The 24,525-nt window shown below is 44.9% G+C and overlaps 1 protein-coding gene across 2 annotated transcripts; it reads right to left on the bottom strand.

Moving 5' to 3' along the window:
* Window positions 1–125: 125 nt before the first annotated feature.
* On the bottom strand, window positions 126–23,030 carry LOC124004697 (hypoxia-inducible factor 1-alpha-like). 2 transcript variants are annotated; one of them, XM_046313408.1, is made up of 15 exons: window positions 22,880–23,030; window positions 17,875–18,062; window positions 17,530–17,687; window positions 16,553–16,637; window positions 16,295–16,410; window positions 9,388–9,575; window positions 7,534–7,640; window positions 5,049–5,196; window positions 4,641–4,846; window positions 4,219–4,361; window positions 4,012–4,104; window positions 3,738–3,868; window positions 2,983–3,094; window positions 2,613–2,736; window positions 126–2,115 (listed from the first exon to the last, which is right to left on the bottom strand). In XM_046313408.1, the coding sequence occupies exons 1-15, from the start codon at window positions 22,909–22,911 to the stop codon at window positions 2,054–2,056; spliced, it is 1,893 nt and encodes a 630-aa protein (XP_046169364.1). In that variant the 5' UTR covers window positions 22,912–23,030; the 3' UTR covers window positions 126–2,053. The 2 variants fall into 2 exon arrangements, with proteins under 2 accessions (XP_046169364.1, XP_046169365.1); XM_046313409.1 differs by having other exon boundaries at window positions 17,530–17,684.
* Between the last annotated feature and the right edge of the window lie 1,495 nt (window positions 23,031–24,525).

Genomic DNA, 24,525 nt, shown 5'->3' with positions numbered 1-24,525 from the left:
TATCAAGTAAAGAAACAAGCTGCAATCCGAAGTCAGGCAGCAACCTGCACTACGAAAATATGAAACTACCATAAACACCACAAGATGGCAGTATTTCTTTACATTACATACTCTTGAATAAAAAGTGCATTTATAACCATTTCAGTTTATTCAGTGAATAATACAATGCAAAACAGTACAGACAAACACTAGTCTTTGAAAATGAAAGTTATGATAAAAGCCAAATTTATAAACAGAAGTATTATGTTATGTAAATGACATAACTACAAATGGTGGTAGACTTACATCATTATAGGTTAGGTTGGAGTAAGACTGATATGTGCCATCTGCAGGTAAACACATTTTGAAGGGAAATAGGTGGGCATAATTCCATTTTTTTGCCAAACATACTCACTATAAATTGTACTAATTGATTAAAAACGGATAAATAATCCACTTGATTAGAGATAAATTCTCTTTTGGCTCCCCTATTAGAATATATACATTTTTAAAAGTGTATAGATCTAACTTCATTAGATTACATCACTGTTTATTACAAAATATTAGATCAATGTACTTCAATCATTTTATTGGAGTCATTTAAAGTGGGGGGTTAACCCCATGCCACCCTGCTATTGAAGATTATTTTGTAATGAAAAGAAAAGTACATTCTTAAAAACAAAAAACAAAGCTAAAATGGCACCCCAAAAACGTAATACTCTCAGAAATATATGGAGGTTCAAGGTTTACACTACAGAGCATACAGGTGACAAGGCAACGTTGCTTCCTTCATCGTACAGGGTAGACAAACGATACTTCACACATTCTGATGAATCTATAGAGATGAACCTAATGCCGCCATGGGATCATTTCATTATTGCAAATGCAATACTCATGCAGGTAAAATAAATCCCATGTGCGCGTCAAACCAATTATCTCTTTCGCATTCTTTAAAACGTTTGATTCATAATAATGACAACGTGGGAGTAATTGATAAGATGTTAAGTAAGAATTTCTACAGTATGTGAAATGAATGCGCAAAAGGCAGATATCAGATATTTTATCCACTGAATTTGCAAAACAGCAACCATATTCCGAAAAGAAATCATTTCTGCTTGAATGACAAGATCTTTCACCACCTAGGAATACAAGATAAAAGCAACAAAACCATTGCGGTTTATACAATAGTCGTCCATAAGCGAGCAGACAAAACATTCATTTAATACATGTTTTTTTCCCCTAAAGTCTAGCATGTAAAGTATATAAAAATACCAAGTAAAAAGATGCCACTGAAATAATTTGTGTTTGGTTGGAAAGAGATGGCAGTCGAGTACGCGGCATACTGCTGATCTATTGAGGTAACAACTGCCTGAGTACTGCACCCAACTGCTCAATAGCAATGGCTTGGGATGTTAGTCATTCATTTGATCCTTCCGTATAAAAAAATGACCCATAGACGATCGTTCTGAGGTAATATTGGAATATCTTATAACCGTTGTGCGTTTCTGTTACAAAATAATATCATAATAATAAACCCAAAGGTCCCGTACAGACTGCCAGGTCCACATACCGTACTGAAGAAGAGTACACACCAACTGAAGGGTCGTCGCTGTGTCCTAAAACACCACTCAGATTTACTGGACGTGTGTGTCTTAGGCTTGATTTGTGCGTGTTGTTGTTTGAGTCTGTTCTGACTTCGGAAGCACCATTGGGTCAAGTGTAGTGTTTAGACTAAAGTCTAAAAGTGTTCGCAAGAACTGAGGAGAACACCTTTATCAACCCTGAATGAGAGGTGGGGGGGGGGGCTAAACCTAGTACTGCCACCTACCCCCTAGAACATGAGACATACAAGAGTGGAGAGAAGAGGAATAACAAGGTTTAAGCTACAGGCATCCTCGCAGAAAACCATAGCAGGCTGTTGTTGTGGACATAGTTGGCCAGCGTGACGAAGTCTCTGAGTTGGAGGCGCTGGCAGAGAGAATGTGCGCGTATGGTTGGGGAGTGTGTGAATGCTGTTGAGGCGCTGTGATCGCAGAACTCCGCAGCTGGCAGGGGATGATTGGCAGCTGCTTCCTCAAGTCAGAGAGGAGGTCAGGGGGTCAGGTGGGCGGGACAAGAAGAGGTCCCTCATCAAGGCTGGGGGAGAAAATGAGAGAGAAGGGGAAGAGGAGAACTGAGTTGGATTGGTCATCACCTATTTCCGTAGATATTAGCAAGAGTGTTAATATCTACTGAAGGTACGGTATCTACTGTAGGTACGGTATGCAAATGCCACACATGAAGCCTAAATATTTGCCTAAGATACAGTAGTACCATGACGTGTGTCCGTGTGTTTACATTTACATTTACATTTACATTTAAGTCATTTAGCAGACGCTCTTATCCAGAGCGACTTACAAATTGGTGCATTCACCTTATGACATCCAGTGGAACAACCACTTTACAATAGTGCATCTAAATATTTTAAGGGGGGGGGGTGAGAAGGATTACTTTATCCTATCCTAGGTATTCCTTAAAGAGGTGGGGTTTCAGGTGTCTCCGGAAGGTGGTGATTGACTCCGCTGTCCTGGCGTCGTGAGGGAGTTTGTTCCACCATTGGGGAGCCAGAGCAGCGAACAGTTTTTTGTTTGTACCTGCGGTGTCACATCGCCCCTGGGCTTCCCCGAGGATGGGGTCTCTGTCCGTCAGCAGTTGACTCCGCCTGTGGGGGTGTGGCCCCAGCTCCAACTCTGGGCTATCTGTATCCTCCAGGCAGTCCTGAAACACACACACAGTTTCAACTTTAATAGTCATTTCATACACTCTCCCCAACTCCCACCCTAAACCCCCTCCTCACCCCACCCTAAACCCCCTTCCTCACCCAACCCTAAACGCCTTTCCTCACCCAACCCTAAACGCCTTTCCTCACCCAACCCTAAACGCCTTTCCTCACCCAACCCTAAACCCCCTTCCTCACCCAACCCTAAACCCCCTCCCTCACCCAACCCTAAACCCCCTCCTCACCAGTAGGGTGTAGCTGAGAAGCAGTTCCTGCTCGATGGGGGACACAGAGTGTCTCAGTCTCTTGTCCTGACTCATCAGCTGGGAGGGCATGTCTTCATCCTGCTCATGGCTCCTGTGGAAGTTACAGTTAGGAACGTTAACATTCAGCAACACTTTCACTCCCAAACACCCAACACCACTGTCTGTCACTCCCAAACACCCAACACCACTGTCTGTCACTCCCAAACACCCAACACCACTGTCTGTCACTCCCAAACACCCAACACCACTGTCTGTCACTCCCAAACACCCAACACCACTGTCTGTCACTCCCAAACACCCAACACCACTGTCTGTCACTCCCAAACACCCAACACCACTGTCTGTCACTCCAAAACACCCAACACCACTGTCTGTCACTCCAAAACACCCAACACCACTGTCTGTCACTCCAAAACCACTGTCTGTCACTCCCAAACACCCAACACTCAACACCACTGTCTGTCACTCCAAAACCACTGTCTGTCACTCCCAAACACCCAACACCCAACACCACTGTCTGTCACTCCAAAACACCCAACACCACTGTCTGTCACTCCAAAACACCCAACACCACTGTCTGTCACTCCAAAACACCCAACACCACTGTCTGTCACTCCAAAACACTCAACACCACTGTCTGTCACTCCAAAACACTCAATCCAACCAGGCGTCTCGTCTCTCTCACTGGTGTGACCCAGACAGCAGTGGGTCAGTAGAGTAGAATAGATGTTTACCGTTTCCTGGTAGCAGTGGGGGGCTCTGGGGAGGGGCTGTCAGGGATCCCAGGGAGCTGGACGCTGAGCAGGAAATCATCATCCATGGAGATATACGGAGCCAGCATGTCCAGATCAACCACTTCCACGTCCTGCCAGCACAGGAGACAGACTGCTCAATCACAGGTATAGGCTCCCTCTTCCTAATTTCCCTCTCTCAAAATAGTTTGACTTATTGGAGAAATAGGAAAGAACTATGCTCATCATTAAGTGTTCGGCTGTGTTCTGCATGTACCTCAGGCTGGTCTTCCTTCTGCATGACCTCTTCTGGACAGACGGCAAACAACTTCTCCACCTCATCCTCTATTGGCAGCTCCTCAATGGGGATCTGACGAGGACAGATATATAGTGGACTCCTCATCAGTGAGAACACATCAGGTTCGCATGTTATAGACTCTAAGGAGATACTGTATCCTCACTGACAGTTAAGAATCGTTCTTACCAGTGCTGGTGTTGGTGATGATGAGGTGGGCTTGTCGAATATGGGTGAGAGGAGCGTCCACAGCTCGGGGGTGCACAGGTCCTGTGGGAAAACTGGGGCGGAGTCAGGGCTTGATGGAAGGCTGAACGACAGCTCCGCAAAGTCTGCAGGAACACAAGCCGCAAACATAAACAGTCTTTTGAGCACTTATGACAGTGAATGAATATGTAGTAAGTCAGCTCTGTCTCAGCCAGAATGGCCCATAGGGCAGGAGGCTGCCGCATGAGGCAGCTTGATCTACTAGTACACTAGTCTGTCGCAGGTCCGCCTCAGGCCCTAGAATCTTTTGGTACTCGACCCGGGGATCAAACTCCCAACCTCAGGGGAGACACTAACCACAAGATGGTACAGTACTACGGTGTGAATTAAAGTGTGAGGATGACCTGTGAGGGGTACGATGGGGTCTCCAGAGACAGGGGCCAGTTGGAGGAGGTCCTCTGGGTTCTCCTTCAGCTGTTGGAAGAGCTCTCCACTGCTGCTGTTGTCACTGTCACACAAAGTCTCCTCTGAGGCCTCAGAGACAGGATCACTCTTCAGCCCACAGCCAGTCTGCTCTACTGAGAACACCACATCTGCCTGCTCCACCACACTGTGAGAGAGAGAGAGAGAGAGAGAGAGAGAGAGAGAGAGAGAGAGAGAGAGAGAGAGAGAGAGAGAGAGAGAGAGAGAGAGAGAGAGAGAGAGAGAGAGAGAGAGAGAGAGAGAGAGAGAGAGAGAGAGAGAGATATTATTAAGGGGTGAACGTATGTGCCATGAAAAGGGAGATGAGAGTAGAGGTGGTGGGACATTACCTGAGGATAAAGTTAAGACAGACCACAGCCTCTGGTTGAGAGGTCTTGTTGTTGTAGATGACTGTAGCCTGGGTCTCTGCCCACACGAAGCCCCCACTCTTAGCCAGAAAACGGTATTGGCTGGTGCACACCTGGCCTTTAGATAGAACTGGGATGGGGGGGGGCAGTGGATATATCAATGTACACAGACAAACACGCGCACACACCCACACATCAAGTTGACCACTTCACCATAGCACCCTTAAAAGGCTGCGCAGGGCTCATAAAACAATGTCCTTTCCCGGAGGTGGAGTAAATTACATTACTAAACTGCTCCCGAATGTCCTACGTCAGGAGTCCATGTGGGTTTTAATGACATTATGAAGGGCAGCTTTGAACAGTTGAAACTGGATTTTAAAAGAGCTGACTGACTGCTAGACACTAATAGAAGACCCGTCATATCTGGCCCCGTGGCCTCTCTGAAACACGCTAATTGAAGACCCGTCATATTGGCCCCGTGGCCTCTCTGAAACACGCTAATTGAAGACCCGTCATATTGGCCCCGTGGCCTCTCTGAAACACGCTAATTGAACGCTTCAGCAGGATTCTCTCTCTTCACAACTGGCTACGTGATTATTGCAGCTCAATGTGTGGAACTTTTTTTGACAATTACGGTACCTTTCAGAAACCAAACACATTTTATAAGGAGGATGGGATCCACCCAAATCATTTGGGTTCCTGGATCCTTTCATAGCATTATAAGGCTGCGTTGAGACAATGACTTATCAATGAGACAATGACTTATCAATGACCAAAGTCCAGCTCAGTTAATCCCTACCATTGTGTCGCAGAGTTGTCATAACGCTTCAGCAAATGGACATTACACCAGGGGTGTTGGTAGACACAATGTAAGTAACCTAATTTATGTCCCTCTAACTGCCCTAAATGTCTCTGCTGATCCCACAGCTATTGTATGCAGTAATCATGTGCCTATGAACTCGATTTATACTGTTAGCACTGAGGCAGTGTGCCCTAGGAGGAAGTCCACTGTGTGCAGCTCACCCTGCACTGACATAAATAACCTGAGCATATCTACTTCTGCTAAGCTTCCCTGAAAACAAGCGTCCCAAAATAAAAAAGTGCTCAAAATTGCCCACGTTAACATATGTAGCTTAAGAAACAAGGTTTATGAAATCAATAATTTGCTAGTAACAGATGACATTCATTATTCTGACTATCTCTGAAACTCACTTAGATAATACCTTTGACGATACAGTGGTAGCAATACAAGGTTAGAACATTTATAGAAAATATAGAAATGCCCATGGCGGAGGTGTTGCTGTTTATATTCAGAACCACATTCCTGTAAAGATTAGAGAGGATCTCATGTTAAATACTGTTGAAGTAATACGGCTGCAGGTTCATCTGCCTCACCTAAAGACCCTTCTACAAGGAAGCTGCTATAGACCACCAAGTGCTAACAGTCAGTATCTGGATAACATGTGTAAAATGCTTGATAGTGTATGTGTTATCAACAGAGAGGTATATTTTCTGGGTGATTTAAATATGGACTGGCTTTCATCAAGCTGCCCACTCAAGAGAAAGCCTCAAACTGTAACCAGTGCCTGCAACTTGATTCAGGTTGTCAGTCAACCTACCAGGGTAGTTACAAACAGCCCAGGAATGAAATGATCAACATTTATTGATCATAGCTTTACTAATGCTTCAGAAATGTGCTTGAAAGCAGTATCCAGATCCATCGTATGTAGTGATCACAACATAGTAGCCATATCTAGGAAAATTAAAGTTCCAAAGGCTGGGCCTAATATAGTGTATAAGAGATCATACAAGAGGTTTTGTAGTGATTTCTATGTTGTTGATGTAAAGAGTATTTGTTGGTCCGTGGTGTGTAATGAGGAGCAAACAGACGCTGCGTTTGACACTACTGTTAGCTAGCCTGATAGTCATGAACAATTGTTAGCAAGCTACCCACAAGGAATTGACATCTACCTTGCACAACATTACATTTTTTGGTCATTTTTGCCTGTGTGGTCTCGTCTCCATTTTTGCTGGCTGAAAGAAGGTTTCAGTGAATGCGAGGTGCAGCGTGAGGCAATACAGTAGGGGGGAGTGTAAGCGCTTCTCACGGTAGTACGCAAATTGAGAAACACCCCATGTATTCACGCAGTCTAGCAGTAGTTGTATTTGTCCAATCCTCTGTCCTCACTGTTCAGTCTGCTTCCCAGACACCCAGGAGGAAAGGCTGAGCAGTGGCAAGTCTGCCTGACAACAGCTGTCACAACAACACGGCGTCCCCAGTACTCGCAGTGTCATTTTACTTATGCATCACTCACCGGCATAACGCCTTACAGTGTTACACTGACTCTCACGGAACTGTTATTTGTCACATGATAATGTTACAAAGCAGACTAGCTCGGTGAAACCAATGTTTTAGCGTGCCCCCTTCCACCTACAGTCCACACACACCCTGCTCTCAGAGACTCACGAATGTGCAGGCTCTTGGTCACATGATCCGAGTCCAGGGCATGATGGAATTCGTAGGCAGATTTGCCAATCAGATCTTCTGGCTCGTATCCCACTAGCTCTGCCACCCTGGCAACACAGTGGATACAGAAGGAGGGGGGGTCAGAGGTCAGCTTGTAGTCAAACAACCCATCGATGATGCAGTATGGTCGTTTTGCAAGAGGGAATGGTATAAAATGATTCATTTACCCCAGCAGATTAAGTTATGAGTTATTGTAATGAGCCCCACTCAGAGGTGGCAACAAACAATGATTATAACCTTTCCCACGGTATGGAGATGGCCATCTCCAGCAGTCTGTTTGTTTGTGTGTAGTGGGGAATTATTTCATTCACGATTTTCTGTACTTGATTGGTCAATGATATGTTCTAAATATAATTGTATACGCGGAGAGACGTGGACCGAGGCATTCCCCTGGGAGGTGAAACCGGAATTAGCCATGTACCCCCATGTTAACGCCATCTTTGGTTAAGTCGTTTTCTTCTGTTAGTCTATAATTATGTTGTAACTGACTACTGATATCCTTTTACTTCTTCTTCGACCTTTGACCTGTTTAGGTGCTGATGGTATACTTACTGGTAATCTGTGTCGACAGTGGCTACGGCTACTGTCTGAGTTGGGAGTCAGAAGATTTAGTGACCATGAAGACTGAACAGTTGTCTGCTGATAGTGGATATAAGGGCCTTCTCCGAGGAGGCCAGGCAGACTTTTTCTATGCTGGAGGTTGCCTCCCGTCGAAACTTGTATGAACCCGAATTGATTTATGATTGACTGTAACCGCAACTACTCTTCTCAATTATTCAGGGGATTGGAACCAAAAATATAACGGGTAGGGAGAGATCGAGACAGAGGGGTGAACCTTTAGGTGGCTTGATGTCATGAACATCAAGGTATGACTTGGAATGTGTTTAGGCTATTACTAGCATCAGAACATCACTGAATAACAGAATTATATCATTGATATTCTGAATATTAAAAAATAAATCATATTATTAACCGGTTCTCATGATTTTAAAATAACTTTTCTCTTTCGAAACACAAGAGATCACTTTCGTTTCCGGTTCTGTTTCCTTTCCTCTAATTAGTTCACTCTTTTCCCTGAACCGGTTCCAATCCCTGCTTTTATTCATTTCACAATCCCCTTTACAGAGTGTGCATGAGGGTGTGTGTTTGTGTGTGATGTTTCTGTTGCTATGCATGTCTGTATTAGCCTAAAAATAAGTGTAGTGTTCAGTCTAGTTTAATCATGGGTGTATCCACTACGGCCAATTCTAGTGCAATTTTTTTTGCAACCGAAACGGTTTACTTCAAATGCTGTTGAGTTTCAATTTGTTCTCAAATGAAAATTGTTGTTCAGTCATGTTTCTTTCTCGAAAGATTTGGATGGAGCCCCAGGGTTTCCCAAACTCGGTCCTGGGCCCCCCCTGGGGGCACGTTTTAGTGTTTGGCCCCTAACACGACACAGCTGATTCAAATCATCAAAGCTTGATGATGACTTGGTTATTTGTATCAGCTGTGTAGTGCTGGGGGCAAAAACCAAAAGGTGCCCCCAGGAGGGTGGTTGGCAAACCCTGCTTTAGAGCATGGAAGAATTAATCATTTATAGATGTGCAGCTTGTGCCCAATACTTCAGACTTGTCATATTGGAATGGCAACGCGTGGAAACCAGAACATTTAAATGATCTCCTTCAATTTAAGAATGCAACAGCTTTTACGTCACGTTGAAGAGCGTTTGGATTAAATGGTTTTGCAACAAAAGGTTTTGCAACAGAATCGGCGTAATGATTTCATCGCGTGTGTGTGTCTGCTCAGCCTCACCTGCCCTCGCAGTGTGTGAAGCGCAGGTCCATGCTGTGTCGAGTGAGGAAGGTACTGCGGTCCAGAGGGAACTCCACACTAGACGGGTGGGGGATGGGCTCACACAGCACCGTCATGAAGCTGCCTGCAGGGGGTGACGAGTCCTCGTCACTGGAGAACACACGCATGTGGCCTGTACAGTGCAGCACCTGGGGGCCACAGAGTGCAGGAAGGTTAGTTTGACATTTACATTACATTTAAGTCATTTAGCAGACGCTCTTATCCAGAGCGACTTACAAATTGGTGCATTCACCTTATGACATCCAGTGGAACAGTCACTTTACAATAGTGCATCCATGACTATCCATATTAGTCCCAATGTGAATGTTGGAGAGCAGGGATGGGCAAATTTGATGAGGGCACAAAAAGGGCACAAAAATAAAATCACAACTCATCATGAGAGGCCGCAGTAGCTCGCTTTTTTTGTTGTTGTGTGGAAATTGATACGAGGGCTTTTAAAAAGGGGGGTCTGTGCCGCGGGCTGCCTGCCAGTTGCCCATTCCTGTTGCAGAGACAATTCAGGGCAGACATAACTATGTTCAGCACATTCACAGTGGGACTTGACATGGCGTGTTAGAAGAGAATAAAGGAATGTAAGGCTTTTTCTATACAAGAGGAAGGCTCTGTCCCAAATGGCAGCCTATTCCCTATATAGTGCACGACTTCAGACCAGAGCTCTATTCCCTATATAGTGCACGACTTCAGACCAGAGCTCTATTCCCTATATAGTGCACTACTTCAGACCAGAGCTCTATTCCCTATATAGTGCACTACTTCAGACCAGAGCTCTATTCCCTAAATAGTGCACTACTTCAGACCAGAGCTCTATTCCCTAAATAGTGCACTACTTCAGACCAGAGCTCTATTCCCTAAATAGTGCACTACTTCCGACCAGAGCTCTATTCCCTATATAGTGCACTACTTCCGACCAGAGCTCTATTCCCTATATAGTGCACTACTTCCGACCAGAGCTCTATTCCCTATATAGTGCACTACTTCCGACCAGAGCTCTATTCCCTATATAGTGCACTACTTCAGACCAGAGCTCTATTCCCTATATAGTGCACTACTTCAGACCAGAGCTCTATTCCCTATATAGTGCACTACTTCAGACCAGAGCTCTATTCCCTATATAGTGCACTACTTCCGACCAGAGCTCTATTCCCTATATAGTGCACTACTTCCGACCAGAGCTCTATTCCCTATATAGTGCACTACTTCCGACCAGAGCTCTATTCCCTATATAGTGCACTACTTCCGACCAGAGCTCTATTCCCTATATAGTGCACTACTTCAGACCAGAGCTCTATTCCCTATATAGTGCACTACTTCAGACCAGAGCTCTATTCCCTAAATAGTGCACTACTTCAGACCAGAGCTCTATTCCCTATATAGTGCACTACTTCAGACCAGAGCTCTATTCCCTATATAGTGCACTACTTCAGACCAGAGCTCTATTCCCTATATAGTGCACTACTTCAGACCAGAGCTCTATTCCCTATATAGTGTTTTTACTCCCCAAAAAAGTCCAGAAATTTCACAAAAATAAAGCTGTAATCCCCCGGATCAACCTCCTGATGCTGGACACTGAGCCAAGCAGAAATTAGCCAAGAGAAATGAAGGTGAGGGGACACCATCTATGCTACCAATGATGCAGGCAAGCCATAGTCGCTCCAATAGGAAAGAAAGTAAGGCAGGGAGGCAGGCTGGATTAAGTAGAGAACCAGACTCATAAACCAGAGAGATATGGTTAATCCCCACATCTCATCATTAGAATGGAGACAAATCCCCGATATCTAGGCCAGCCAGACTGTCCCACCTAACCTTTCAGCTGGATTAAGTGTCCTGTCCTTCTGAATCCAAAACACATCATGTTTATAGCTCGGATGTTTCTCTAATGTTTTAGCAACGCCACTGGTAACAGTAACATATGAATCTCAGTGAATGGTGAAAGACGCGCCGAATAGGGTTGGCCAATATCCAGATGTTCAGACCTTTTGATTCAGAGGGGTTGGGTTACATGCGGAAGACACATTTCAGTTGTACAACTGACTAGGTATCCCCCTTTCCCTTCATATCAATCCAGTACCATAGCGGGGTACATGGTATTACCGTTATAGCAGCACTTTCTATGCACTCTCTCTCCATAGCGGACACTAGCTAAATGCTAACAAGCGCAATCGGACATAAACGAAGGGCAAGAACAGACAGCCCAGCTCATAAAGTTATACTCAAAAGGGTACTCTTTTTCTGCACGCACAAAACAAATATTAGACAACGGGGATCTTGATCAAGGAGGGGGTTGATCATCTCTACTGTACATTTACATTTACATTTAAGTCATTTAGCAGACGCTCTTATCCAGAGCGACTTACAAATTGGTGCATTCACCTTATGACATCCAGTGGAACAGCCACTTTACAATAGTGCATCTACATATTTTAAGGGGGGTGAGAAGGATTACTTTATCCTATCCTAGGTATTCCTTAAAGAGGTGGGGTTTCAGGTGTCTCCGGAAGGTGGTGATTGACTCCGCTGTCCTGGCGTCGTGAGGGAGTTTGTTCCACCATTGGGGAGCCAGAGCAGCGAACAGTTTTGACTGGGCTGAGCGGGAACTGTACTTCCTCAGTGGTAGGGAGGCGAGCAGGCCAGAGGTGGATGAACGCAGTGCCCTTATTTGGGTGTAGGGCCTGATCAGAGCCTGGAGGTACTGAGGTGCCGTTCCCCTCACAGCTCCGTAGGCAAGCACCATGGTCTTGTAGCGGATGCGAGCTTCAACTGGAAGCCAGTGGAGAGAGCGGAGGAGCGGGGTGACGTGAGAGAACTTGGGAAGGTTGAACACTAGACGGGCTGCGGCGTTCTGGATGAGTTGAAGGGGTTTAATGGCACAGGCAGGGAGCCCAGCCAACAGCGAGTTGCAGTAATCCAGACGGGAGATGACAAGTGCCTGGATTAGGACCTGCGCCGCTTCCTGTGTGAGGCAGGGTCGTACTCTGCGGATGTTGTAGAGCATGAACCTACAGGAACGGGCCACCGCCTTGATGTTAGTTGAGAACGACAGGGTGTTGTCCAGGATCACGCCAAGGTTCTTAGCGCTCTGGGAGGAGGACACAATGGAGTTGTCAACCGTGATGGCGAGATCATGGAACGGGCAGTCCTTCCCCGGGAGGAAGAGCAGCTCCGTCTTGCCGAAGTTCAGCTTGAGATGGTGATCCGTCATCCACACTGATATGTCTGCCAGACATGCAGAGATGCGATTCGCCACCTGGTCATCAGAAGGGGGAAAGGAGAAGATTAATTGTGTGTCGTCTGCATAGCAATGATAGGAGAGACCATGTGAGGTTATGACAGAGCCAAGTGACTTGGTGTATAGCGAGAATAGGAGAGGGCCTAGAACAGAGCCCTGGGGGACACCAGTGGTGAGAGCGCATGGTGAGGAGACAGATTCTCGCCACGCCACCTGGTAGGAGCGACCTGTCAGGTAGGACGCAATCCAAGCGTGGGCCACGCCGGAGATGCCCAACTCGGAGAGGGTGGAGAGGAGGATCTGATGGTTCACAGTATCGAAGGCAGCCGATAGGTCTAGAAGGATGAGAGCAGAGGAGAGAGAGTTAGCTTTAGCGGTGCGGAGCGCCTCCGTGATACAGAGAAGAGCAGTCTCAGTTGAATGACTAGTCTTGAAACCTGACTGATTTGGATCAAGAAGGTCATTCTGAGAGAGATAGCGGGAGAGCTGACCAAGGACGGCACGTTCAAGAGTTTTGGAGAGAAAAGAAAGAAGGGATACTGGTCTGTAGTTGTTGACATCGGAGGGATCGAGTGTAGGTTTTTTCAGAAGGGGTGCAACTCTCGCTCTCTTGAAGACGGAAGGGACGTAGCCAGCGGTCAGGGATAAGTTGATGAGCGAGGTGAGGTAAGGGAGAAGGTCTCCGGAAATGGTCTGGAGAAGAGAGGAGGGGATAGGGTCAAGCGGGCAGGTTGTTGGGCGGCCGGCCGTCACAAGACGCGAGATTTCATCTGGGAGAGAGGGGAGAAAGAGGTCAGAGCACAGGGTAGGGCACTGTGAGCAGAACCAGCGGTGTCGTTTGACTTAGCAAACGAGGATCGGATGTCGTCGACCTTCTTTTCAAAATGGTTGACGAAGTCATCTGCAGAGAGGGAGGAGGGGGGGAGGGGGAGGAGGATTCAGGAGGGAGGAGAAGGTGGCAAAGAGCTTCCTAGGGTTAGAGGCAGATGCTTGGAATTTAGAGTGGTAGAAAGTGGCTTTAGCAGCAGAGACAGAGGAGGAAAATGTAGAGAGGAGGGAGTGAAAGGATGCCAGGTCCGCAGGGAGGCGAGTTTTCCTCCATTTCCGCTCGGCTGCCCGGAGCCCTGTTCTGTGAGCTCGCAATGAGTCGTCAAGCCACGGAGCGGGAGGGGAGGACCGAGCCGGCCTGGAAGATAGGGGACATAGAGAGTCAAAGGATGCAGAAAGGGAGGAGAGGAGGGTTGAGGAGGCAGAATCAGGAGATAGGTTGGAGAAGGTTTGAGCAGAGGGAAGAGATGATAGGATGGAAGAGGAGAGAGTAGCGGGGAGAGAGAGCGAAGGTTGGGACGGCGCGATACCATCCGAGTAGGGGCAGTGTGGGAAGTGTTGGATGAGAGCGAGAGGGAAAAGGATACAAGGTAGTGGTCGGAGACTTGGAGGGGAGTTGCAATGAGGTTAGTGGAAAAACAGCATCTAGTAAAGATGAGGTCGAGCGTATTGCCTGCCTTGTGAGTAGGGGGAAGGTGAGAGGGTGAGGTCAAAAGAGGAGAGGAGTGGAAAGAAGGAGGCAGAGAGGAATGAGTCAAAGGTAGACGTGGGGAGGTTAAAGTCGCCCAGAACTGTGAGAGGTGAGCCGTCCTCAGGAAAGGAGCTTATCAAGGCATCAAGCTCATTGATGAACTCTCCGAGGGGACCTGGAGGGCGATAAATGATAAGGATGTTAAGCTTGAAAGGGCTGGTAACTGTGACAGCATGAAATTCAAAGGAGGCGATAGACAGATGGGTAAGGGGAGAAAGAGAGAATGACCACTTGGGAGAGATAAGGATCCCGATGCCACCACCCCGCTGACCAGAAGCTCTCGGGGTGTGCGAGAACACGTGGGCGGACGAAGAGAGAGCAGTAGGAGTAGCAGTGTTATCTGTGGTGATCCATGTTTCTGTCAGTGCCAAGAAGTCGAGGGACTGGAGGGAGGCATAGGCTGAGATGAACTCTGCCTTGTTGGCTGCAGATCGGCAGTTCCAGAGGCTACCGGAGACCTGGAACTCCACGTGGGTCGTGCGCGCTGGGACCACCAGATTAGGGTGGCAGCGGCCACGCGGTGTGGAGCGTTTGTATGGTCTGTGCAGAGAGGAGAGAACAGGGATAGACAGACACATAGTTGACAGGCTACAGAAGAGGCTACGCTAATGCAAGGAGATTGGAATGACAAGTGGACTACACGTCTCAAATGTTCAGAAAGTTAAGCTTACGTAGCAAGAATCTTATTGACTAAAATGATTAAAATGATACAGTACTGCTGAAGTAGGCTAGCTGGCAGTGGCTGCGTTGTTGACTTTGTAGGCTAGCTGGCAGTGGCTGCGTTGTTGACACTACACTAATCAAGTTGTTCCGTTGAGTGTAATAGTTTCTACAGTGCTGCTATTCGGGGGCTAGCTGGCTAGCTAGCAGTGTTGATTACGTTACGTTAAAAGAACGACAACAATTATCTTTGATACACAGACGGCTATGTAGCTAGCTATGTAGCTAGCTACGATCAAACAAATCAAACCGTTGTGCTGTAATGAAATGAAATATGTGATACTACCTGTGGAGCGAAGCGGAATGCGACCGGGTTGTTGAGTGCGGAAGTTCTATTCAGTAGACGTTGGCTAGCTGTTGGCTAGCTAGCAGTGTCTCCTACGTTAAGGACGACAAATAGCTGGCTAGATAACCTCAGTAAATTAAGATAATCACTCTAAGACTACACGCTCTAAAACTACACAATTATCTTGGATACGAAGACAGCAAAGACAACTATGTAGCTAGCTAACACTACACTAATCAAGTCGTTCAGTTGAGTGTAATAGTTTCTACAGTGCTGCAATTCGGTAGACGGTGGACGTATGCAAGCTGGCTAGCTGCTGGGCAGATAGCAGTGTAGACTACGTTAGGACGACGAAATACAAGTTGCAATAGAAGTACTGTTTCACTATGTTGTCCTCTTTCTTTTCCTTTTTCTTCTGTCCTTCTTTTGTCCTTATTTTGTCTTCCTTTCTTCTGTTAACTAGATATTTTTTGTTGTTATTCTTTGTAAGCTAGCTAGCTTCTTCCAGGAGAGTCCCTAGCAACTGCTTAGCAACAAGTAAACAATTCTGCTAGCAATTCAGCTAGCTAAGATAACTGTACAATTTTATGAAAAATAGTTAATTTTTCAAAAGCCTGTCTTTTTGGTTTGTTCCTTGTTTTGTCTTCTATTGAGTCTTGCAGTTTTCTCTTGATTTTTTTGATGTACTTCACTCTAAAAAAACATTTAAATCTCAATATATACAGGAGCTCATTTTTCAGCAGCTGCTCAATTTAGAACTCCGGAACATCAGCTGTAAATCTTGAAAGCTAGCAACTTAGCTAGAGAGGAAGTTAGTAAACCAAATGCAGAGCTGAAGAGAATTGATATGGCACATCTTAGATAGGCAAATGTATAGTTAGAAGATATTTTCCTAGCAAGCATTAGTTGTGCATTTCAAGTGTGAATTTCAAGTGTAAAAATCGCCCTATGCAGGTGTGGGACACGCAGGTGTACGGGGCTTGGGGTGTTGGTGGCTTAATAGGGCTCAGCTGTGTGTGTCTGCGGGGGGGCGTACCTTCCAGGTGGCAGACTTTATGTTGACAGTGCGCCCTCTAACAGTCAGAGTGCTCTTCATCCTAAGAAAGAAGGTCATCTCTGTGTGTTGCTGCACTGGTTTCTTCTTGAATACACCTGGGATGGAGAGAATAGGTTCTAGGGTTTAGGCCTATAGCTCTGTGTGAGCATGCATGATGAACACACACACACACACACACACACACACACACACACACACACACACACACACACACACACAACGGGTAGTTTGTCTCACCTGGCCTAGGCACCAGGAGATCCCGTAGCTCCTCTTGGTCACATGGGTGGACAAAGTCATACACACTCTGACCCAGCAGCTCCAGCTGGACAACAACAGTAATACAACCATGTCAATACAATGCCACACAGGCGCCTTTTCCATGAACCGCAGATTAAGAAAAGCTGCACTGCAAAGCCGAGAATATCACACCTGGTGCTTCGTAGCTTGTACCTATTTGCTAAGTCCTACAAACATGATGATGTCTGCATTTTCTTGGTAATCCAACCAACCAGACTCTTACATTTGTTCTGCAGGGTAATCTAGGGAACCATAAACTTTGGGCTATGATTGTAGTACAAGCCTGCATGTGAAATAACAAAAGGAAAGATCAGCTAAGAAGGGGAGGGGGAGAGATGACTTCTCGTGAAAAATATGTTTTTTTTCTGTAGAACTTGAGGGCTCTCAGAGACCACAGCCTATTTTGCAGGAAGAAAAGGAAGCACGTATAAAGAACACATATCACGTGTGGTTTAACTCACATGTCAGACACGGAAATATCCAAAAAGCCTCATGATTTCAAACCGTTAAATCAATTATGCAACATACAACTAACCAATTGGACAACCAAACTGTTCATCAAAGGGCATGAATAAAAACGTGGTGAAACATGCACTAACAACGGAATATTATTCACATTCCTCGTTGCCATTCGTTAAGTGGGAGAATCCACTTTTTGTATCGAGTCTGCAGTCGACATTCTAGTAAGTCTATAACGGATTCATTCTACTTGACTATACTCAATTAGAGCTTTGTGGACTGTAAACAAAATCACACAACAGCAGTGGAACTGTATATTACAATAGTACTGCTATATGGCATTAAGCAGATGATTTTTATCCACAGAGACTTACAACAGTGAGTGCATACATTTTCATACGGATCGCCCCAGTGGGGATCAGACCCATGACCCTGATGTTACCAAGACCTGTATGTACCTGTTGGATGCCCAGGTGTTTGTCGACGCTGTCACCCAGGTAAATCATATCCCCCTCCTCGGTCATCACCATGATGAAACCTGCCAGCGCCCGGGGGTAGAACCCATCCATCGTGTCCTCATCCCCATCTGTGACGCGCTCCTCACTCGTGTCCCCTGCTATGACATTAAAACCCACGTCATTAGAAAACGCACGCGTCCTACGTCATGTCACCATCTTTTCGACTCAAGGGTCTAGACTTCCACCATCTTGGGAGTTGGTTATTACTAGGAAAGTAGTGAAGAAAGTAAAGCTCTCAACCATTCAGTCACAGGACACGGACATGACTGGCCAATGGGAGCCCACCTGAGCGGAGGTGGTGCATGCGAAGGAAGCTGAGCGTCACCCTCATGATGGCGGCCTTGTCCAGGTCGGCGGAGACTCTGCGGGGGAGGGGCAGGGTGTGGGCCAGCTCGTAGAACAGCTCCGTCTCCTGACTCCGTCGGCAGCGTGCCGCATCCCGGGAACGCACCTTACGCTGATCCGTACCCGACCTGGACAGAGGGAAGAGGGAGAGAAAAAATAAGAGTGGTGAGGAAGTGATGAAGCAGGAAGAGAAGTAGAACAGACCAAGGCGGTGTAGGAGCAAGGCATACTGAAGAGGTGTTCGTCCATGAAGATAAATCCTTTGTGATTTCTTGCAAATGATTACATTTCTTGCAAATTGATTACAAATGTCATCCAATTTTCCGATGTGTGAAATTCTAGCAAAATCACAAAACGCCCTGAACCCTTTCAACACACATTTCAATTTTTTTCTGTGAAGTCAGTCATTGTGTACACAAAGTCAAACCAGATATTTAACATCCACAGTGTAATATTCACTTCCTTCTTCAGACAAACAAAATTCAAACATTGTTTATTACTCTTCTTCATCAAACGTCTCTGGTCCTCTCTTTACTCCATCACACCTCGATAACCGAACAAGCAAATAGCTAAATATTCAAAACACACACATACAAACAGATGGAACAAAAAATGTATTTCCTAAACAGTTTTCTCTTTGTGTAGTTGAAGTGTTCACCGAGTCTCACACTGTGTCTGTGAGGGGGCAGGGAAACGATCCTCCCTGAACCACAGCCCTTAATCGCCCCTTACCTCCCTCCTCTTAGCTTCCTCCCTCGCACCACGGGGATACAGGCAGGCTCTGTTAACCCGTTTATGGCATCTGACGCCAAATCAACAGACAACTCCCCCCGTGTCCTCCATTGTCCCTCTGTCCTCTATAGTCTCAGAGACCTTCTGAGATTGTGCTCTCACTTCTATCCCCCTGGCTTTTCACAGGACGTTTAAACAGAAGTAATGGTGTATCTCCATGTATGACTGCAGGCCGGGTGAGACAGTTCAGGAGTTCTCCCAGTCCCTTAGCATCTCACAATCTGTGTTTATACAAAGAAAATATCATTGATTATTTAGTAACTGTAATTGATCCTTACCAGCTGTGGTAATATGACGTGAGAGTAATGAGTTTCTCATTGGCCAGGGTGTGACAGAACGTGCTCGGTTTGATTTTAATATGGTCAGATATGTGTTCTCAAAGACTTAGCCTGTGAGGGGGCAGGGAAACAGGCAACATAAGGGTACTTCCATGGTAACAGAATTGAGATTTTTCACTTAAAATGTATGCCAAAAAAACATTGATTTCAAAGTTTAACAAACCATACAACTGTACGCACAAGGACTACCTTTAACAATTTACATTGAAAATGTTACAACAACAAAAAACATTACTGGAACAACTGTGCAGATACAAAGTTTGGAAACAGAATTTTGATAAAATCTCCCTCCATTTTGTTGTGTGACCATGTTTTTCAAATAGATTCAAAAGGTGTGTGCAGAACTACAGTAAGTAACGTGGATTTACACCTGGTAACAGAAATACAGTAATGTAATTTCATCATGGGTCCCTGGTCTGTACAACACAGAAATGCATAATTATGGATATGAGTGTCATTCTCTTCATGGTGTATCCTAAATAGGTACACAAAACGGTCGAAATATGCAATATCCTCCTTTGCATATTTGGGTATTATTCTACATACTGGCTATTATTTTAATGAGCTCTGTTACCAAGCAAGACCAAATTTGGTTGGTCCAGACAAAATCTGAACCAATCACAGAAGTCGACGTTTCACAAGTTTGGACATCAAAGTACACCACAGTAGATAATACAGTACAGTACGGACTGATTTCTTCAACCCGCTCAGGCTGCTTTTCATACTGCCTCCACCCGCTCCCGCTGACATCTTGTCCGACTCCCACCTGCTCCCGTAAGAACTGTTCCTGAACCCAACCCCAGTCCCGCAAAGTTAATTTAGGTGTATGTGAAGCAGCTTGATTTGCAGCCCAGGTCTTTAGTTTTGAACGGTTTGACCTACAGATGAGCGGTTTTCTGCATTTCTCCAACACTGGCCGCGCATTCTGCATGATTGATTGTTATTCAATTATTCAAACAATTTAAAAGTAAATACTACAGCCCACACTATGCAAAATAATATTTTGTTTGTTAATAGAGGAGTGTTTCTATCTCCTGTCTTGTATAGGCTCCGAGATGAAATAGGCTATAACGTCACACTCCTATCTCACAGCAATACTGCAGCTTACCCATACTGTCCCATAATACACTAGTTGCTTTTGAAGTAACAGTTGTTGTGTTTAAGGGGTTATAGAGTGCACTGCCTGCCAAGCCCCCTGACTGCTGATTGGTCAGTTTATTGGAGTCAGCTCCTTTTCTGCTCCTGGGATCTTCATAGCTCAGTGGCTGGTATGCTAGAGTGGGGGAGGGGTGTTTGAGTGAGCTGGAGCCTCTCAGCCAGACTGTTAGCTTTTGAAATTATAAAAGAGAGTGCAAGATATTTTCTGAATATGTCTAAAAAACACCATTGTATTTTGAGAGGTTTTTGACCAAATATTGACCTAAACTCAAACACTCAAGACAACTTGAAAAAATGATTGTATATATCAAGGAATGCCATTTTGGCCATACAAATACTGTCATAAATGACAGAAATTAATGGGAATATTTTACACAATTTGACATTTGAGAGATTTGACACCTCAAGGACACCTGGGCATTGTTAAGGATAAACATGTATACATACAGATTGGTATAAGATATCTTTTGTGCACATGTTGACAAGATGTTGGGGAATCACTGAAATGAAACATTGACCCACTGAGCTTGCCTGACCACTTCAACACTGTGCGTGACTCTGTTTTAGCCCTCCACAGGAACAGGATAGAGCCCTATAAAATGTGTTGTTCAGGCATAGTTCAGTCAAAATCTATATTTGGGTCTAATTACCCTGAACTTGAGTTGTGTCTCAAGGTCCATGGTGACAGAATCCACTACAATCTATTTATTACTTCTGCCACAGTCCGCATCGTCAAATGTCATGAATGTAAACAGCCAAACCGATGTTAGCGATGCTGCACTGCAAGCTGAAATTTCCTAAAAATATATTGTCACCACTTCAGTTTAGACATCTCAAGGTTAAGGTAAATCGACCCAAATATAGATTGACTGAACTAGGCCTCTCTTTAACCGGTTGTTTTTTGAAAATCGTTTGTCGTCGATATACAATTTAGGTTCCAAAGGGTTCCAAAACCGTAGATCGAAAGCGAGTCGTATCAATATTAAGATAGAGCATTTGGGCAGCGTCAGAGCATTTACCCGCCAGGCATATTGGTAGCCTACGTGAAATGACCTAATGCAATGCAATTGGAGTCATAACAGCAAGACTGACTGTATGCAGTGTCAATTTGACCTGGGAAACATGAATAAACACCAATGGAATATGTCCTCTCGGGTGGGTATAATTTGTGGAACGGTCCAACAGGGATCTGTTCCCAAAAACGTTCTGTAGCTCTGTTCTGTAGGTCCTTCTGTAGCTCAGTTGGTAGAGCATGGCGCTTGTAACGCCAGGGTAGTGGGTTCGATCCCCGGGACCACCCATACGTAGAATGTATGCACACATGACTCTAAGTCGCTTTGGATAAAAGCGTCTGCTAAATGGCATATATTATTATTATATATTAAATAACATGGTTGCCAACAAACAACGCATACAAAGTTGTATAGCGGCAGAATAAGATACCGGGTAGGGAGTGGGCTATTTCATTATGTTTTTCACTCACCACGTTAATTCTGAAAAATGTCAGTCTTCACTCTGGAGCCTATGGACAAACATTAAGAATAAGCTACGCGGTGGGTTGATGCCTATTCGGCAGCTAGTTAGCAAGGTGAATTGACCATGCTACTTTGTATGCGTTGTTTGTTGGCAATCTTGTACTTTACAACGTTTTTGGAACATATTCCTGTTGGAACATTCCACAAATTATACCCACCCTGTCCTCTCTACCCCCCATGGAATAAGGTCAATGACGTCATCAACTCCACGCTTTACTAGGCTCTTCATTTAATCCTGCCTCAAAATGAGTTGATGATATTGAGATGTGTGAATTGAGTAGGCTCAATCCTATCCTAAACTATAAAGAATCTCTCAACCAAAACGATGTAGTAAAATATATACTTAAATAAGGTTGTCTAATAGTTATTGCACAATTTCCATTGCCAAGATCTAAATGCAGAGACACAGAGGCGTCATGCCCATAGGGGGCACAGGGGTAAGTGCCCCCTCAGATTTCTCCTGTAAAATAAATACTACTAGCCACAATTTGATCAAGTTGGGTTTAGCTAGCCCAGATAGGTTTCCAATATCCAAACCTCGTAACTTTCTACCAAGAAGCCATTTCAGGCTATCAAAAACTTGTCCAAATATCTTAGCTGGCATGTGTAAACAACGTCATGTTGCTTGCTTAGCCAGTACCACTTCCTCCCGATTTGGACCATACCTGGCACAAACTCTGGACCTCTGCATTGCTAGCACACATGGCCGCCATCCTGAAACATCTTATCAGTCAGCTCCACATTAAAAACTAGCTAAAGTCTGAAGTGACTGACGAGTACGTTTCACACATCCCCATGTGCTACACATGCCTGCTGGCAAGGTTGGTAGACTTCAGAAAGGCAAGCAAGATTTTGGGCCATAGATTGCAGAAAAAAAAACGTTTCAGGTGTTTGAAAATGCACATACTTTGTGCCCCCTCGGATTTGGGTGCATGACACCCCTGGGAGAAGACTTGAAAAAATGGATTTTACTTTTTGATATCTCGTATCTGTACATTCGTGCTCATGTCCAAGTTATTTTGGAGTCGGCAGACAATAGGCTACGAGACCACTTGGAATATGTCGACGATGTTTAATTGAAACCAAAAACGCACATGTATAACTCATATTAAAATGTCTTACCGTTGTGCAACAGGCTCTTCCTTCGTATCCATATTAAACTCGTAAACTTCAAGGATCAGACTTCTGATTTGTTTTATTATTGTTCAATTCTATGCTGAGACTGTTTGACTCGAGAAAGCTCTAACAACAACGCCTCATCCCGACTGGCTTCCGCCTTGGCAGACATTCTAGCCAATGAGAAGGCAGATTCGCATGAACAACAGGGATGCGTTCAGTACCGAAAAATGTACTGCAACGTTCAGTTAAAGGGACAAGGTGCGGTTCTTAACGACCAGTTCAAAAACGGAGAGATGGTGGGTTGGGGAACGGCACTTCAAATACGTAACTCTCTGCTTTAAAACCATACCCATCAAACGTACCTCAAAGTCTGTTCAAGAACGTTGAAGGGCGTTCTGAGGAAACGTGCCGTTCAGTACAAACCGTGACGTAACGTAGCAGACATTCAATCGAACTGAACGAACCCCAGGCACAACTTTGTCTATTGTGTTCGTTTGAGTGGTAAGGCTGAAGGCACCGACATTAGAATAAATTGGAGTAAAGTCGGGGTGAGGTGCATTTGGTGTCTGCCGAATGGTCTGACACTAATGTGGTTTTCCAACAGCAAGACTGTTGGGGTTATTGTTTATCAAAGTTTTTCTTTATCATGTCAAAATAAACATGCCTCCAACCCCCATATCACGCAAGCACAAACTGAAATAAAATGTGTGTACATTGTTCAATCAATTAGTGACAGTCCAAAATCTCACATGAATTTGTACATATCCACTGTATACATGAATTGCACCAAAGTTGGTTCCTGTTTCAGTAACGTCTTTGGTCAGGTTCATGTAGGTCAAACAAAAAGACAATAATGATTGGGTGACAATTAGAGCCTCCCACAATGCAGCCGGTGGCTGCAGGATGAAGTTGGTGAAGAGCAACTGCAGAAACTAACAGTAGACTGCAGTCAAAATGTCATGACCTTTGACCACAGGATTTATGTTCATGCAGTGGACATGAAGGTGCAAGTCCGACATTTTCCCCCCCAATAATGCAACACATTTGAAAGCCAGTGACCGACATGACAAAAGAGATCCGCTCGAACAAGCATATTATTCTTTATATGGAGGAGTTTGAGCTGATCAATTCTGTCCGGGGTCATGCCTTTCAAAGTGTGTTGCAAGCCTGCCTTGCATCTACATGTCAACTGCATGAAGTCGCTGTAACTGCTTATTTCATGTTTATTTTTGACATTACAAACAATTAAACATTTTTATAAACAATGGAAACACTGTCATGTTGCTAGGAGCCTTGCTATAGGTTAAAGGCTATACGGACACTCCTGAGCTGCAAACCACAACAGCAACACTACCATTTTGCACAGAGCCTTGTTTTAGGGCGAAGGCTATATGGACACTCCTGACCTAAACACACTAGTACACCACAGAGGACATGTAGTAATATCTACATATGTACAATGTAATAACTAGGTGTACTTAAGATACTTAAGTGTATCTTGAAGGGTACTTTTTTTGTAATTCAATACTCCTGAAAATATGAGTGCAGTGCAAGCAGATGAATGAAAGTAGTGAATATCAGTTTTTATCTGTGAGAATCCCTGGGACCAAAGTAGGTAAGGATTTAGTTAAGGTTAAAGTTAAGGGTCA

The sequence above is a fragment of the Oncorhynchus gorbuscha genome, linkage group LG19 (assembly GCF_021184085.1).
Source record: "Oncorhynchus gorbuscha isolate QuinsamMale2020 ecotype Even-year linkage group LG19, OgorEven_v1.0, whole genome shotgun sequence".
NCBI lineage: Eukaryota > Metazoa > Chordata > Actinopteri > Salmoniformes > Salmonidae > Oncorhynchus > Oncorhynchus gorbuscha.
This window is presented reverse-complemented; position numbering and strand designations above follow the sequence as displayed.

Coding starts and splice junctions, on each gene's coding strand:
- LOC124004697 (XM_046313408.1), bottom strand. CDS start 22,911: ATGGATACGAAGGAAGAGCCTGTTGCACAACG. Junction 9,576..16,294: donor TAAAGTCTGCCACCTGGAAG/GTACGCCCCCCC, acceptor TGTGGCCCCCAG/GTGCTGCACTGTACAGGCCA. Junction 2,116..2,612: donor GGGGCGATGTGACACCGCAG/GTACAAACAAAA, acceptor TTTCTCCCCCAG/CCTTGATGAGGGACCTCTTC.